Source organism: Choristoneura fumiferana, chromosome 28 (genome assembly GCF_025370935.1).
Source record: "Choristoneura fumiferana chromosome 28, NRCan_CFum_1, whole genome shotgun sequence".
Taxonomy (NCBI): Eukaryota; Metazoa; Arthropoda; class Insecta; order Lepidoptera; family Tortricidae; genus Choristoneura; species Choristoneura fumiferana.
This window is the reverse complement of record NC_133499.1, coordinates 6,951,068-6,967,798: the sequence shown is the minus strand read 5'-3', so window position 1 is coordinate 6,967,798 and position 16,731 is coordinate 6,951,068. Positions and strand designations below refer to the sequence as shown.

General features: G+C 37.4%; 1 protein-coding gene across 1 annotated transcript; it reads left to right on the top strand.

Moving 5' to 3' along the window:
• The first annotated feature begins 3,588 nt into the window (after window positions 1-3,588).
• Window positions 3,589-12,873, top strand: LOC141443885 (uncharacterized). The gene is made up of 7 exons (XM_074109253.1): window positions 3,589-3,727; window positions 4,390-4,549; window positions 4,807-4,932; window positions 6,186-6,536; window positions 7,230-7,454; window positions 8,328-8,388; window positions 8,704-12,873. The coding sequence occupies exons 2-7, from the start codon at window positions 4,414-4,416 to the stop codon at window positions 12,077-12,079; spliced, it is 4,275 nt and encodes a 1,424-aa protein (XP_073965354.1). The 5' UTR covers window positions 3,589-3,727; window positions 4,390-4,413; the 3' UTR covers window positions 12,080-12,873.
• Window positions 12,874-16,731: the final 3,858 nt, after the last annotated feature.

Below are 16,731 nucleotides of genomic sequence, written 5' to 3'. Positions count from 1 at the left end.
TTTGATTATTTTTCTACCCGTCAAATAAAAAGATACAGGGGGGGCTACCAAGAAATTCGAAAATCAAAGTTCGTATCGTTCCGTCCCTGTCGCTCTCGTATTAAGGGATGGGGAAACTGCGGCCCGCGGGCCATCTCCGGCCCGCGACCATCAAACAAAAATCAAGAGAAGATTTCGTATTGTTACAAATTTCATTCTCATTGGCAATGGCCAAATTAGTGTTTCAGAAAATATATATGTTTCAGTAATAATAACACAGCCAAAAATGCAACAACTTGGCCCGCCATATATTTCGTTAGTATGTATATATTGGCACGCGAAGGATAAAGTTTCCCCATCCCTGTTCTAGGCAGTAGTGCAATGCAAACTCATTGCAGAATTTTAGCCTAAGTCTGGCAACCTAATTTCTTAATTTAAAAATTCAAATTAAAAGGCGAATCCATTGATTCTAAGAAAACAGGTTGTACTTGAGATTTGAAAGTAAAAGGATCAATAAAATTGCGTATGTCTTAAAGGAGTTTATTTTGAAATATTATTAAGTATTTGAATAGTTCGATCAACAAACATACTTAAATTTAAAAAAAAAACAATGACAAACATAGGTACAGTGGAACATAGAACCACCTCCGTTTTAGGGTTCCGTAGCTAAAATGGCAAAAACTGAAACCTTATAGTTTCACCATTTTCTGTCTGTCTGTCTGTCTGTCCGTCCGCGGCTTTGCTCAGAGACTATCAGTGCTAGAAAGCTGTAATTTTGTACGACTATATTTACCAACAAAGTACCTCCCCTAGCCGTAAAGTGGGGGTGACTTTTTTCTCATCCAACACTATGGTATGGAGTATCGTTAGATAGGTCTTTTAAAATTATTGGTAAATAAGTAGTAAAACTAGGCTACTTTGCTCCCCACTGGGTAACTATGCTCCAGTTCTGTATTTTGTTTAAATGTCTTGCAGGTCGAAGTCCCGGTACCCGATACACTTCCCAATAAAGTGACAACACTGAACTTAAATTTTTGCTTCGATATTTTCTTTTCTTTTCCTGTCAGACGCCGTACAGTGATAATACTTACAGAGTGCAATGATAATGATGGGGTAAAAATACACCAAACGCCTCCTAGTATGAATTATGAATTAAATTAAATTCAGTAGCATAGTTACCCAAACCGGTTAACATTGCTCTTAAATTAAAGTTTTAATATATATATTAAAACAACATTATGACGTAGCTTAAGCAAGCCAGCATGATTGTAGGGGTGATCTACTTTACATAAATACATATATGAACATACCACAGCATAATAATTTTTAAGATAAAACAAAGATTTCGAAATTTGGAGCAAAATTCGGTGCAAAGTAGCCTCGTTTTACCGGTATATCAAATGTACAGGGAAAACTGTAACGGTTAAGTTTGCTTGAGAATTATTAGGTAGTTTAAGAGTAAATAGCAGCCTAAGGTATAAAATCTACCTTAGCTTGGAAGATTCCATACAAAATGCAAAATTCTTGGAAAATTATTACTTGATTTCTTCATAATAGCTACGGAACCCTCTCTGGGGCGTGTCCGACACACTCTTGGCCAGTTTTAGTTAGTTCAAGTCTCGGGCTAGCAAACGCCCGCTGTTGCGAGCTTGCTAGCAGTTAATAGGTCCCCCCTAAAATCCACCATGTCATAACCACAACTCACCTCGGTCTCCTCTGCAGTGGAACATAGGACCTTTTTTAGGGTTGCGTACCTCAAAAAGAAGAAGCGGAACCCTTGTAGGATCACTTTTAATTCAGTCTGTCGAGAACCTTATTCTCTGCGTGGAGTTATCAAGATGAAATTTGAACGATGGTGTAGAGTAGTGGGCACCACGCTTTGAGTTGTTGCCACTGTGCGGGGAGATTTCCGCGCCATCACGCTCTGAATGATATCGTCCGCAGGGCTCTGGTGTCAGCTGGCGTCCCTTGTGTGTTGGAGCCTCCTGGTCTTAGCCGATCAGATGGCAAAAGACCTGATGGCTTTACCCTAGTGCCCTGGCAAAAGGGAAAGTGCTTGCTCTGGGACGCCACGTGCGTCAGTACTTTTGCTTCTTCGCACCTCGGTCGCACCTCAAGAACAGGGAGCGGCTGCTGAGATGGCAGCCATGAAAAAACGCGAGAAATACTCGGCGCTCGCAAACTATTTGTTCGTCCCACTGGCGGTGGAGACGACCGGTTGTTGGGGCTCCGAGGCAAAACTTTTTTTTAATGAAGTGGGGCGCCGAATGACCGGATGGCCTAGTGCAGGGTTTCTCAAACTTTCGGCTCCACGTACCCCTGTTCAAGTTTCCAGGTGACAGCGAACCCCTTAACTAATTAAATCCCCCCCTCCCCTAACCTCCCAAAGAAAACAATAAAATTGACTGTTGAACGACGAAATCAGTCGCGCGCGCGCCACCATGTGTGCCGCACGTGCCTGCCAGTCATCACGCCACCATTACGTAAATCTTGTCGCGAACCCCTGCCGTCGAATGCCCCACTTTGCGAAACCCTGGCCTAGTGGTTAGAGAACCTGACTACGAAACTTGAGGTCCCGGGTTCGATTCCCGTGTCGGGGCAGATATTTGTATGAAAAATACGAATGTTTGTTCTCGGGTCTTGGGTGTTTAACATGTATTTAAGTATGCATCTATCTATAAAATTATATTTATCCGTTGCATAGTACCCATAACACAAGCTTTGCTAAGCTTCCTTGGGACTAGGTCAATTGGTGTGAATTGTCTCGTGATATTTATTTATTTATAAATCCTAATTACTACGTAGAGTTTTTTTCTGGTATCCGCAATCAGTCGAAAGACTTTGATCGGATTGGATGACGGTGGTTCATGACTTGCATGGGAATAAGGCCATTGTCGTATTCTCCTTAACACTTGGCGTATTTTGAGCCTCACAACGATGTTATCAATGTCCAGCAGCTGCGCTGCCAAAGCGAGCAGCATGAGATTGTCTGTATCGCTCAGTTTCTTCCGCAACCGTTGGTATGCCCAGGTACTCATGGATATCCTCGAGTCTCGTAAAACGGCGCGTTCACTATTTCTCTAAGGATTGTATTCTGTACACGTTGCAAACAGACTATGTTGGTTGTACTGGCCACCAGTGGCGTACCGTCAGATATTTTCGTGGTAAAGCCGAAGCAAAGATCGCATCGCATATCTTTCATAAATCATGTATGTCCTGTTGTCTTATTTTGTAAATATTAGGCAAGCCGATGTGATTAGGGTTCTATGGACACTTCACCACTGCTGGCCACACACAGAGCTTTATTCCGTATGTCCAAATTGGTTTTAGAATTGATTTATAAATCAGCAATTTGTTGTCAACTGACAGAGCACTTCGCCGCATAAGCCAGAAAAGGGACTTGACCGATGATTGATTCGTCCAGCTTACTTTTGATGTGAATTACAACATGGATGACTTTATTATTTTTAAATAAAATAAATCTACCCTATTACACGGAACCATCGATGCGACTCCAACTCGGACTTAGCCAGTTTTTTTAAGTCAGTTAACAAGAGAAAAATACTTGGGCGCACAACTTTTTGCCATCTTTAATGTTTTGTAAACTTCCTTCCCTTATCGCTTTCACATTGAACACATACTCTGAATGTGCAACACGTGTTTGTTTACAGAATTGTGTAGTTTGAACATTTGCCGCTAGCTTGTTTATAGTATCGAAGACATCCCTGGTGTCTATAACTATATCTTAGTAAGTTTTAACTTTTTTAACATACATTTGACCTCAACGGCCCCGAAACGCAGGCCGCATTACCTCTTTGTACCTGTATCCTGAGCTTTTGAGCGAGATAAACGCCAGCTCTAGGATCCTCCGAGGCCAGAACCTCCTGTCTGTCTGTCTGTCTGAAGTCTTGACAAGTCCTGGAAATGCTCCCTGTTTTACCCGACTGCCCGAAAGAGGGTTATGTTTTTCGAGCGTATGTATGTATGTGGGTATGTATGTCCATTTCTTTGGTCCTCGCTGCAGCCTAAACGGCTGGACGGATTGTAAGATATGAGGTATCATTGGATTCGTCATAACTGTCGGAGTGACATAGGGTATATAATATTTGAATATGGCGTCTGCGGAAAAAAATATGGCGAAGGAATAAAAAAAATATTTTGTATTGTAACAATATGGGAATCAATATATGGGTTATAATACTTTAATAGTAGATCTATTTTCACAGAAATATCAAAAAAGTATGAAATAAAAAACATAAAATTTAAAAAATCAAATATCCCGACTGAAAATTCAAATTTCCACTCTTACCAAAATTCAGACTCCAATCGGAAAGGTTCGTTGGAACCGTTCTACTTCACCATGGTGATTCCATCTTCTTTGAGATCTGCTTTTACATTTTTCTTTTACAGACCACGGGCGATACAGGGTGCCCAATGACACGATGCGACAACGAGGGTATCTTCTACAGGGTGTTCTGCGTGGGGTTGCTCATCATTGCCTTCACCTTCACGGTTATACTCACCAATGTGTTTATTGACATTGATGGGTTGCTGAACAGAAAAGAACGAGGTAGACATTTTTTACGAAAGCTATTTTCTTCGACAGTTTTAAGGAACATCATTTTGATTTATATATAGATAAACATAGATGTCGCTGTTTAATTTTATAATGGTTTAAGTTTAAAGCAGAGTGCACATATAACTCGTTCATAAACCCATTTTACCCTCGACTAAACTATCAACCCTCGTTTGCGGCTCGCATGGATCACGTCTCGTGTAAAATGTCGTGTTTATGCAAGTGTTATCGAATCTACTATTAACTTCTAGAATCTTCGAAAACCCACGCAGGCCGCGTGACAGAGACATACGAGCGGACATCAGACATGCAGGAGTACTATGGTGGTGATAGGAACGACGATGGCAGTAGTGCTTATAGGACCAAACGATCCCTAGGTACGTATGACACCATCAGCCGCAGGAAATCCACTGCTGAATATAGGGTTGCCAGGTCCTCAAACGTAATAGCCGGACAGCCAGTTTGACCGGACTTTTGGGCAAAAAGGCCGGACGCCCCAATTATTAAGAACAATAGCTTATGTCCCCTATTGTCCACGGCTGCGAAAGCGTCAAAAAAAAATTTTTTTTTTCGTTGTAAATGGTCTAGTATACTTCCCAGAGTTATAATAATAAACTCTTTACCAAATTGAATTTTAATCGGTTCAGTAGTTTAAGCGTGAAGAAGTAAAAGGCAGGCAGGCAGCCCGACAGACAGACTGAGTTACTTTTGCAATAACATTAAGTAGGAATTTTGTGTCAGAATATAATGACAAAAATTTTGTTTGTAATGTCTATGGTTATTATTATTTTTATTTTCATTAACTTATAGTCACTATGCTTTGCATCCACCGTACCTCACGGCTTTAACCTGGTCATCCGTCCATCTTGTTGATCATCAAATCATCATCCCAGCCTATATGCTTACGTCACACTGCTGGGCACAGGCCTCCTCTATGAACAAGTGGGCTTGGGCCATAGTTCCCAAGCGAGCCCAGTGCGGATTGGGCACTTCACACGCACCATTGAATTGCTTCGCAGGTTTGTGCAGGTTTCCTCACGATTTTTTCTTTCACCGCAAAGCTCGTGGTAAATTTCAAATGTAAATCTCAGAGGTGCGAGCCGGGGTTTGAACCCACGACCCTCTGCTTGAGAGGCGATAGGTCAAACCACTAGGCCACCACGGCTTCAGCGTCAGTTTACAAATAGTAGAAGTACAAAAATATATATTAAAAACTAGCTATTGCGCGCGACTCCATCCACTTAGAATTCGTTTATCGCTATCCCGCGGGAACTATGCAATTTTCCGGTTTAAAAACTATCCTATGTCCTTCCCCGGGATTCAAACGATCTGTACACCGAATTTCATTTAAATCGGTTTAGCTGTTTAGGCGTGAAGAAGTAACAAACAAACAGACTTCTGAACTCTCACATTTATAACATTAGTCCCGGCAGACCTCCCACTTGGTGGACTGACGCCATTGTGAGAGTTGCGGGCAACCGGTGGATGCAAGTGGCGAGTTGTCCTACATTGTGGCGTTCTAAGAGGGAGGCGTTTGTTTAGCAGACGTCTTCCGGCTGATGATGATAATGATGAATATTAGTAAGACTAAATTTTAAACAAAAACTGAAGTATCTGTGTTCGATTTCAGACACGCCAGATTTCCTCCTTCACATAAAGAACCCTAAAATGAAGAGTATCCTCACACACCGTCTAGCAACCCTCCTAGAAGAGCTAGACGAAGAAGAAGGCACTGTTAATAAAAAACAAAACGACCAAGCACAAGACAGCAATGACATCTACGTAAAAACAGATAATAAAGCTAAAGAAGTAAAAGGAGTTATTAATGATGATGAGAGAAAGAATAATGAAAAAATGCTGCATATGGCGATGCATAATATATTGCTGAAGGGAGTCATAGAGCATATGGATTTGAATGAAGTTTATAAGAAGGTGCATACGCTAGTTAGGAGTTTTAAGCAGAAAGAGAGAGTAGCAAAAGGTAAGTTGAAACTTGCTTTGACAGCTAATTTGCATTACTAGATATCACTGAACTCAGGTACAGGTTAGTAAGAATTTCTACAGAAATAAATTGACATAGGAGGATGAGCAGGTTTGTATGGGCAACGGCCTGAAACCATTAAGAAAGAATAAGCCATATATACGATTTTTGACCCGTGTGGTGTCGGGTTAGAGTTACACCTCTCCATTTCTGCCGTGGATGTCGTAAAACCTGTCAGCTGTGTACCGTTTTTGTCAAACTTAAAACCTAAAATTGCTAAAAGTGGCTCCGAAGCGGTAACGTTTATCGTGTGCTCCGCCTACCCCATTCGGGAATACAGGCGTGATGTTTGTGTGTGTGTGTGTAAGCGATATACCATCGTTTTTTTTATTTGCTTCAATGGTTTGTATAGTTTCCTGACTGAAAAAATTCAAAGTATTATTACTTATATTAACATCAAAAAAAATCAAATCGGTTCATAAATGAAGGAGTAATCAGGAAACAAACAACAAAAAAAAATAACGAATTGAAATTTCCTTCTTTTGTTTGAAGTCTGTTAAAAATATTGGAAAAGAATTATATATTACCTTAATTCATATAGACACAATTGAAATAAAAACACAAATTGAGACCTTTCTCATTTTATTAATACGTTTTAAAAAGAAGATTCTGATATTAATTTCAATGTTATAGAAAGCGATGTAATGACAGCAATTGAAAACGAAAACCAAGCTACAACCGAATCCGTAACTATACAACCTACAACGCCTCTCAACGAAGAAGACAGATTCTTTGAAGAACTTGTGAAGTGCACAAAATTGCAGCAAGAAATAGTAGAAGGTTCGACCGGGAAAGCTAGCATGCAGGCACCAAAGCAAGCACTTGAAGTTACCAGAAATAGGAAACCTAATGTTCCTAGTAAGTGTATTTGTAAATATTTTATTGATTCAGGACTTTGAGTATGCAACTATTCAGGCGTTACTTTGCGGAGGTCCATATCAGTGAAATGTATCGGCTTCACACGCGTAAACTATTCGATCTGCTATTTACAATTCCGGGATTTTACAAAATTCCCCTGGGAATTCCCAAAATGTATATCGTGGTCTTCATTGAGGTTTTGTCGGAACAACTGTAAAAATTTCAAGACTAATTTTATCCCTATCCCACGGGAATATAGAAATAAAAAGTAGCATATGTGTTATTCCAGACGTCCAGCTACCTACATACCAAATTTCATGACTCTAAGCCCAGCGGTTGTTATTTCGAGATTTTATCCCTATCCCGTGAGAATATCGGGATTAAAAGTAGCCTATGTGTTATTCCAGGCGTCCAGCTATCTACGTACCAAATTTCATCCAAATGCGTTCAGCCGTTTTAGCGTGAAGGAGTTACAAACATACACACACACACACACACACAGATACACACGTACATAAGTACATATATCTCACCTTCAATTGTGTTGGTTTACCTATTTTGTACAATAAAGAGTTTACATACATACATACATATACATACATACATACATACATACATACATACATTATACATACATTACTACAAACGACTACTCACTTGTGACTTTACGATAGCTACGGCTACGTCTATGGAACAACTGTGTGTTCATGCAGGTCCTCCGCCTGGCCTATAGCAGTGATTTGGGTGATATTTGTATATATAGGTTTTAAGGCTTAGAATAAGTCATTTTTCATTTTATTATCCTTTGTTTTTATAATAAAGTGTATATTGTGTGCAGATAAATGAAAGTTTATCCAATATTTTCAATTTCAGGTCCTAAATTCTTCATAAAAACTTTAATTGATATTCAAAAGAATGATAAGGAACTTGACAAGTAAGTACAAGAATTATTTTGACTGTGTATGATTACACTCTCATAAAAGGAAGCCTGAATATTTCAAATATTATGTTTTTGGTTTCAATGAAATCGCAAATCGTACTATCTTAACTCTGTCTTCGGTTCTTCAGTTCTTTTTGTTTTGTTTATTACATTTCTTAAAATTTCCTTTTTTCTCATAATACGGCTTTGATAATTTTAATTGATATTTTGTACAAGTTAAAAATTGTATAAATAGTAATAAAAAATGTATAAATAGTAATAAAAATTGTATAAATAGTAAAAAAACATTTTAATTTTTTTTTGTTTCAGGGATTCCAAAGAAAATATAAAAGGCATTATAAAGTTGATATACAATGGTAAATCGATTAAAATTAAAGGCATAGATGAAGAAGAGACAACGACTCAGACTAAACCAACATCGCTAGAAACAACAACTACAACCACCACCACAGTCAACACAGACGTTGAAATGATTTCTGATATACTAAAACAAAACTTTGGAGGCAGAGATATACCAAAATCATATGTGAACTCAGTACTAATTGAATATCTAAGTAAATATAAGAAGAAAAGCCAAACGGAACAGCCAATTAAATACACTGAAAAACGTCTAAAAAGAAATATTAAATTCGGTCACATAAAAGACACGAAAAAGTTTAAAAAGCTGACTAATAAAAAAGACGATGATGAACTTTATGTAGAAATTGAAACGCATTTTGATGATAAAGGCATGAAAGGTAAAAGAAAGAAGGAACTAATAAGACAGCTAATAGAGAAAATACAGAAAGCAATACATTCGAACCAAGAAATAGTAAACCAGAATAAACCAGTTAAAGAAGGGAGAAATCAGGATATGCATATAAGGAAAAGAATACAAAGTTCACTCGCTCATAAAAATGATACTCAGTTATCATTTTTGACTAAAAATCATAAAAAAATACTATCATATGATCCTAATATGTATAGAGAACAAGCTCCTATCAGCAAAGTGTCGCCAGTTTCAAAACCTTTACCAAGAGTATCAGATGAGAATGGTCAAGACTGGAGAAAGAAAGAAATTGGTCCCAAATTCTTTTCCTCATCAAAATCAATTAACTCAGCTGAACTTAGTCAAGTAGATGTAGATTTCAGTAAAGTTTTAACTCTAACGGGGGTCCCACAAAGATTACAAATACCTTTAAATACAGACACAAATATAAGTGATGAAAACCCTAACGCCTACCTTGATTTAGGCAACTTGCAGTTTATGATTAAAGATATAGAAGGAAGCGGTTTCTCTATTGGTTTAAATCAGTATGTGGATCACGCACCTGATCCTGAAAGTATTAAATTATTTACTGGAATAGAAAGTCTTGTTAACACTTATCACCAAACTTATGATAAAAATAATCCTGATTATCCACAAAGTATTGCTGTGTTAAAACATGAAATGAAAAAACGAGACATTGAAATCAGTAAAGTTGATGATGATAAGACAAAAGAAGATAAAGACCAACATGTTGTTAACAAACGTTCAGTAGATAAAGGTATTCAAGGTTCTGATTACCATTCAAACGAATACAAGATCATATTCAACGACAAGTTTCTACCATATGATAACTATCAAGAAATATATGAACACAAGCAAAAGAAAGTTTCACTGCCAGGTCTTAAATTGAAAAAAAAGGACAAATCCGAAGCAAATGATAAAAACACGGATATGACATCAGATTTGGAAAATATTTTCAATCAAAAATTGAAGCCATCCGAAATATTTGATTTGGCAAGTTTTTTAGATAGAAAAAAGCGTTCGCACAGCGTACAGAAAATAATGAATTTGAACACAAAAATACGGCTCAACAGGTTCATAAATACTAAAGCGATGCCTAAACAAAAGTATTTTCTCAAAAGCAAACGGAATAAGAGACAGATTGGTAAAATCAGAATAATAGCTAAAGATATGAAAGGACAGAGTGATTCTGATGAGAACATTTTCATAGTGTCCGACGAAAATATGTACGCTGATAGAGCAGTAGTAAGACGTACAGATGTAACTGAATCTCAAGAAGATAAAGCAGAAGAGACTGGAGATAACGAACCACTACTCTTTGAAGAAAAGCCAAAAGCAACAGTTTTTGCTTTAGAAGATAAAGTACGACATAATACTTTAATGTCTAGATACCCACACGTTTTCATCGAAGAAGCGGATGACGATGTTGCCACTCCTATACCAGCTGGACTAGGAAAGGTTTTTGTTAATCCTAACATACATAATGCTCAAGCAGAAGTTTTCAATGATCAAGATGGTGTGATGGAAGAACGAATGCCTAAAGTACAAGACTTAGTTCATGCTCTCGTGCCATACCCTAAAACTAACTACAAAGTCACAGTCAAACTTTTACCTAAAGATGAAAATGACACTAGCTCAGGATTCAAAGAGGTACACACAAGTATAAATAAGACTTTTAACAAAAATGGTTTGCTGTATTCCTCGCTGGTAAATGTATCTGAGATATCTAAAATAGAAGCAACAAATGACACTAATGATAATAATCAACCTAATGCTTACATAAATGCTTTACAAACAATTGGGCTCCCATATCATGAAATAAAATCTTTTGAGCATCATAACAACAGACATAACGACCTTCATTTAAGAGTAGCCACAACACCACCAGCTGCACAAACTAAGCACGAGGATCTAACACACCTACTGCAAGCACAAAAACATAGTATTGACTATCATTTCACTAATTTAAGAAATAAAATACACAAGATGACAGAAGCTCCCGTAGAACCTAAAAAAGATTTGATGGATATTTTAGCGCCGCCACATCCTCTTGATAATTTACATATGAGCAAAGATTACATAAGTGAAATTCTTTGTCAGCATTTCAAAGAAAAAGAAAAGCAAAAAGATACAACGACAACAACAACTGGAGCTACAACTACGACAACAACTAGTACTACAACAACAACAAAGACACCAGAAGTAGTAGACGCACTCAAAGTGAAACTCCTGTCAGCAATATCCCAGAACGAACGCTTGACTAGTCGCATATTAAACAAAATAGATCAAAATACAGACATATTACAGACATTTTTAACAAAAATCACAGATAAAATGGAAAGAATTCCCGAATTAACCAAAGTGATAACTAAGCAAATAAAAGAAGATAATCATGAACACAGTGTAAACGCCCTTCCAGTTTTTTTAAGACAACCAGACAATAATACGGATGTTCCTTTCATATATGCATATAAACCTTGCAGACCTTCAACCACAACTAAAGTAGAAACACCAGTAGCAAGTATAGTATACAGTGAAGGAGTACCAAAAACTACACGCAAAAACGATAACGTTCATAGCCATCCAGGAGCTTCAAAAACAGATTTTGATTTTGATTCATTAATACAGAAAGATAATACTAGATATTTTATAGATGAAGATTATTTCAAAACGTTCGTTTCGCCGAATAAACCGGGTGAAGGTATCAAAAAAGATGATCAACTGAAGATGATTAGTAAGAATCCAATGGTGATACCTGGTTTACCAGGGACAGTAGATCATCATAATGACCATAATGTTCATGTTGATCATAATATTGTACAGCCAATGAACAATAATGTAAATGTAATGCCGTTTAGATACAAAAGCAACGCTCCAGCTCCCAAGCCAAATTTTAATATGACCAAGGTTATGTGAATTGAATGTCACTACTTATATTCAACAAAAATGTCACAGCCTTTTCGGGGTCAAATACAGGTTGAAATTTTCAACAAGATACAAGATGAGTTTCTCTATCTATTTTGTCCTCTTGGTTGGTGAAAAGTACATTATACAGCCATAAGAAAGTAAGCTTCCTCGAATTGTACCAATTTCTTACTGTTTGTTTGGCACATTTTTCTCTATTATCTGGAATTTATTTGGAGGGTCGCCATGTATTACAAATTACAATGTTAATTTGGCTACTGAGAAATACCCATCTCTAGTTGAACCAGCACTTAATAAAACATACCTAACTTTACTGTTTTATATGTCTCGATCTACATATATTGAATAATATTTTTAAGACTTACATTGTACATACATAGACGACATATGTCAGATTGCGGGTCCAAATCGAATGCCGAAGTAATGAGTTACGCGTAAATTATGAAGAATTCTAATCGTTACAGAATAAAGTACAACTTGGACCACCTGCTTCACAGTTTTCAAAGTATATTAAAAACATTTATCACGAAATGGTTGACTGGCAGAGATCCCTTCATGGATCAGTCGGCCTTTGTACTTAGCACTTTTTTATATTTCCTTTTTTGTACAATAAATAAATGGTTTTCGATTTACATCCATTGTAAAAAAAAAACTAGTGGATTAAATAAAACCAATGATTTTTGACTTGATTTATAAGACCTATGATAATTAACATTCTGCTGTAAGTTAATTAGTAATTTTAACTTAAGTTTAAATAATTATTTTGTAATAAATTTTCTTAAATACGTGTGTTTGATTTATTTAGACTACGAATATATTCCATGAAAAGGATTTTGTCTCCTTTACCTAATTTCAAAGCACTTAAAATACTAAAAGAAATATTTTATACAAGTTTTCCCTTTGTCAGATAGGATCTATAGGATCTGTATACGGAATTTCATCTAAATCGGTTCAGCAGTTTAAACGTGAAGAGGTAACAAACAAACAGCAAACTTTCGCATTATTAATATTAAGAGATTGTTGTCGTAGTGTATGTGTCGCCTTTAAGAATATAACAACTCTTTGTACCTACTTTAGGCTTTGTAACCGCAAAGACAAGGTAGATAAAGGGGTGCCCCTTGAAATGTCGACAAACTATTTATCGAATTACATTTCCTCGAAAACAATTCATAGAATATTCAATACTAAATATTTTTTCTTGGAGTAATTTCACTTCATCGACTATTCAGTACATATTAAAACAATTATTAGAACAACAGTACAAGGATTATTATTTGCTTAAAAATACATTTCATCAAATATTCATGAGACAGAACAACTAAAAAAGTAGGTGAAGTTAGGTTACAACTGCGACCCCATCAAAATAAATCGCTACCAGTAAATTAGGTTACGTTAGAACTACGACCCAACAAAAATAAATCGCTACCAGGAAAGTAGGTTAGGTTAGGTTAGAACTGCAACCCCAACAAAACAAATCGCTACAAAAATAAAGAAATAAATAAATTTCATTCAAAAAAAGCATGAAATAATAAAATATGAAATGAAGTTCTGCCAAATAAACTATCTCATCATCCAGCCTATAAACGTCCCACTGCTGGGCACAGTGGGATGTATATAGGACGTATATATATCGTGGGTTCAAACCCCGGCTCGCACCTCTGAGTTTTTCGAATAAACTATCTATTAAATAATATTTCCAGAAATTTAAAACCGGGTGATTTATAAATACTTATTGTAATCATTCAAGGTAATGAATATTCGGTGAAATGAAAAAATAGGAAACGTTGACTTTAAACTGATATTCGATTAAAAGTTTGTCGACATTTCAAGGGTAAACCAGATAAAGGAAGTAGATCAGGTGTATATGTCGGGGGCCGATCGTAAAATCCGCCAGAAAACGAAATTCCTAGGCACATCACGATGTGCCTGGTATAGAGCTAGGAATATCGACGAATGTGTTACTCTAATCGATCTGCCGTATTGTTTCTCAAAATAAATCGCTACCAGGAAAGTAGGTTAGGTTAGGTTAGAACTGCAACCCCAACAAAACAAATCGCTACAAAAATAAAGAAATAAATAAATTTCATTCAAAAAAGCATGAAATAATAAAATATGAAATGAAGTTCTGCCAAATAAACTATCTATTAAATAATATTTCCAGAAATTTAAAACCGGGTGATTTATAAATACTTATTGTAATCATTCAAGGTAATGAATATTCGGTGAAATGAAAAAATAGGAAACGTTGACTTTAAACTGATATTAGATTAAAAGTTTGTCGACATTTCAAGGGTAAACCAGATAAAGGAAGTAGATCAGGTGTATATGTCGGGGCCGATCGTAAAATCCGCCAGACCACGAAATTCCTAGGCACATCACGATGTGCCTGGTATAGAGCTAGGAATATCGACGAATGTGTTACTCTAATCGATCTGCCGTATTGTTTCTCAAGCAAATCGTGATATGCCTGGCCAACTTTAAGGCATATCATGAAATGGTAGGAATTTCGTGATCTGGCGGATTTCACGATCGGCCGCCGACATCATACATAGTTTCGAAATGGTTAAGCACAATTCGCATTTCGTAGTTAGCTACCAAATGGGAACGATTTCCTCATCACGTAACCAGATTTGGTAACTAGCTACGAAATGGGAATTCCTGGGTGGACCCAGGGGATGGGGGTCCCCTGGACCCTAGGCTGGGTTTAGACCCAGACAACAGTAGATATTTTCTAGAGAACTGATTACCTAAGAGATTGATTATGATATCTTTGTACAGATGTAATTTTTTACCGGATGAATTTTAGCTTCAAGTTGCAGTCCCTAATTAACATCAAACGCGCGATACGTCCGGTAGGGTCTACATAACAATATACATGTATGTACTAACACGTATGACCGTTTTCTAGCGTTGGACAAGTAGTGTCCGGTACAAAAATTCATCATGAGCTATACACCACCACGAATTCGGAAGAAAAAACGATCCGTTGGCCGGTGAAAACAACAGATTATACAAGAGGCCTAGAGAATTCAGATTTCACAACCAGCTTCGAATCGGGAATATTTTTCCGCTTTCGATACTAGTTACCAATTCTTGCTTCGAGATGGGACTATAGGAATTTGGTCACTTGTCGGAAATACGATTACGCATGTCTAATAGACAGGCGTTTTAATTCCATTATGATCATATCAGAAATACTCATGACTAAAGCAATAATAAACACATTAGGTATAGCATTTCTTTGTACCTAATTTTGAGAAAGAAATTTCTAGTTGTATAGTTGTACAGGAGATGTTTCAAAATTAAACGTGAATAATTATGATTAGGTGATGACCTATGGCATGGCTCTGAAACGTGGTCCTTGACCTCTTGGAGAGGCTCAGAGTCACGCAACGAGCCATAGAGAGAGCTATGCTCGGAATTTCTATACGTGATAGAATCCCAAATACGGGTATTCGCCAAAGAACTAAAATCATCGACATAGCTGTAAAAATATGCAAGTTGAAGTGGCATGGGCGGACCACTCCGCTCGAAAAGATAACGTTGGGGGAGAAAAGTCCTCGAGTGGCCACCAACCGGAAGACGAAGCGTTGGCAGGCCTCCCACCAGGTGGACTGACGACATCGTGAGAGTTGCTGGCAGGTGGGTGGATGCAAGTGGCGAGTTGTCGTTCATTGGGAGGCCTTTGTTCAGCAGTGGACGTCTTCCGGCTGATGATGATGATGATGATGACATATAGATAGTGGTTTTATTAGTTGTGTAGACATCTCGAGTTTTTGCATTTCAGTTATAAAATATCTTAACTGTAATATCCTAGTATTATGAACTAAGTAGCAGTTGCCCGCGACTCCGTCGGCGTAGAATTCGTTTATCGGTATCCCGCGGGAACTTTACAATTTTTCGGGATAAAAAATAAGCTACGTCCTTTCCCGGGACTCAAACTATCTGTATACCGAATTTCGTTTAAATCGGGAGGGCAAAGTAATTTATTTTAGTTCATTAAGCAAAGTCCTTTTATGACAGATAACCCTCGTCATTGACCACTAGAATTGAATCATCAAATTGATGAAAGACTGCGGTCAATTAATGGATAAGAAAAGGTGTTTAAGAAAATTAGATCTACGCTTCATTTAGTTCAAGAAAACTATGAGTCAGCAGCAATATTTTTGCCCAACTGCCTGAAGGTGGATTATGTTTTTCGTTCGAGCGTATGTATGATCTTCAAGACACGATTCCCGTTTACTTACATACCTATAAATGTGTACGGAACCCTCGGTGCGCGAGTCCGACTTGCACTTGCCCGGTTTTTTAGGGTTCCGGAGCCAAAATGACAAAAACGGAACCCTTATAGTTTCGTCAAGTCCGTCTGTCTGTCTGTCTGTCCGTCCGTCCGCATGTCACAGGCATTTTACTCGAAAACCACAAGATGTAGGTATATCAATGAAATTTGGAGTACAGATGTCTTGTCAAAGCCGCTATTTAGTTTTGTAGTTAAATTACAACACGTAACTCCATACAGTACAGTACTCCATACACGTAACAGAAATTGAAAAAAAAAAATAACGCATCAACGTGTGGCACATAGTTCGACAGCTCTTTTGAAAAGATAGTAATGTTTTTCAAAAACATTTTTGATTAAGTGA

Excerpts from the sequence above, each read along its gene's own strand:
- LOC141443885 (XM_074109253.1), top strand. The coding sequence starts at position 4,414 with ATGACACGATGCGACAACGAGGGTATCTTCTACAGGGTGTTCTGCGTG. Across the intron at positions 6,537-7,229 it reads GAAAGAGAGAGTAGCAAAAG|AAAGCGATGTAATGACAGCA; the intron begins GTAAGTTGAAAC and ends TCAATGTTATAG. Across the intron at positions 7,455-8,327 it reads TAGGAAACCTAATGTTCCTA|GTCCTAAATTCTTCATAAAA; the intron begins GTAAGTGTATTT and ends TTTCAATTTCAG.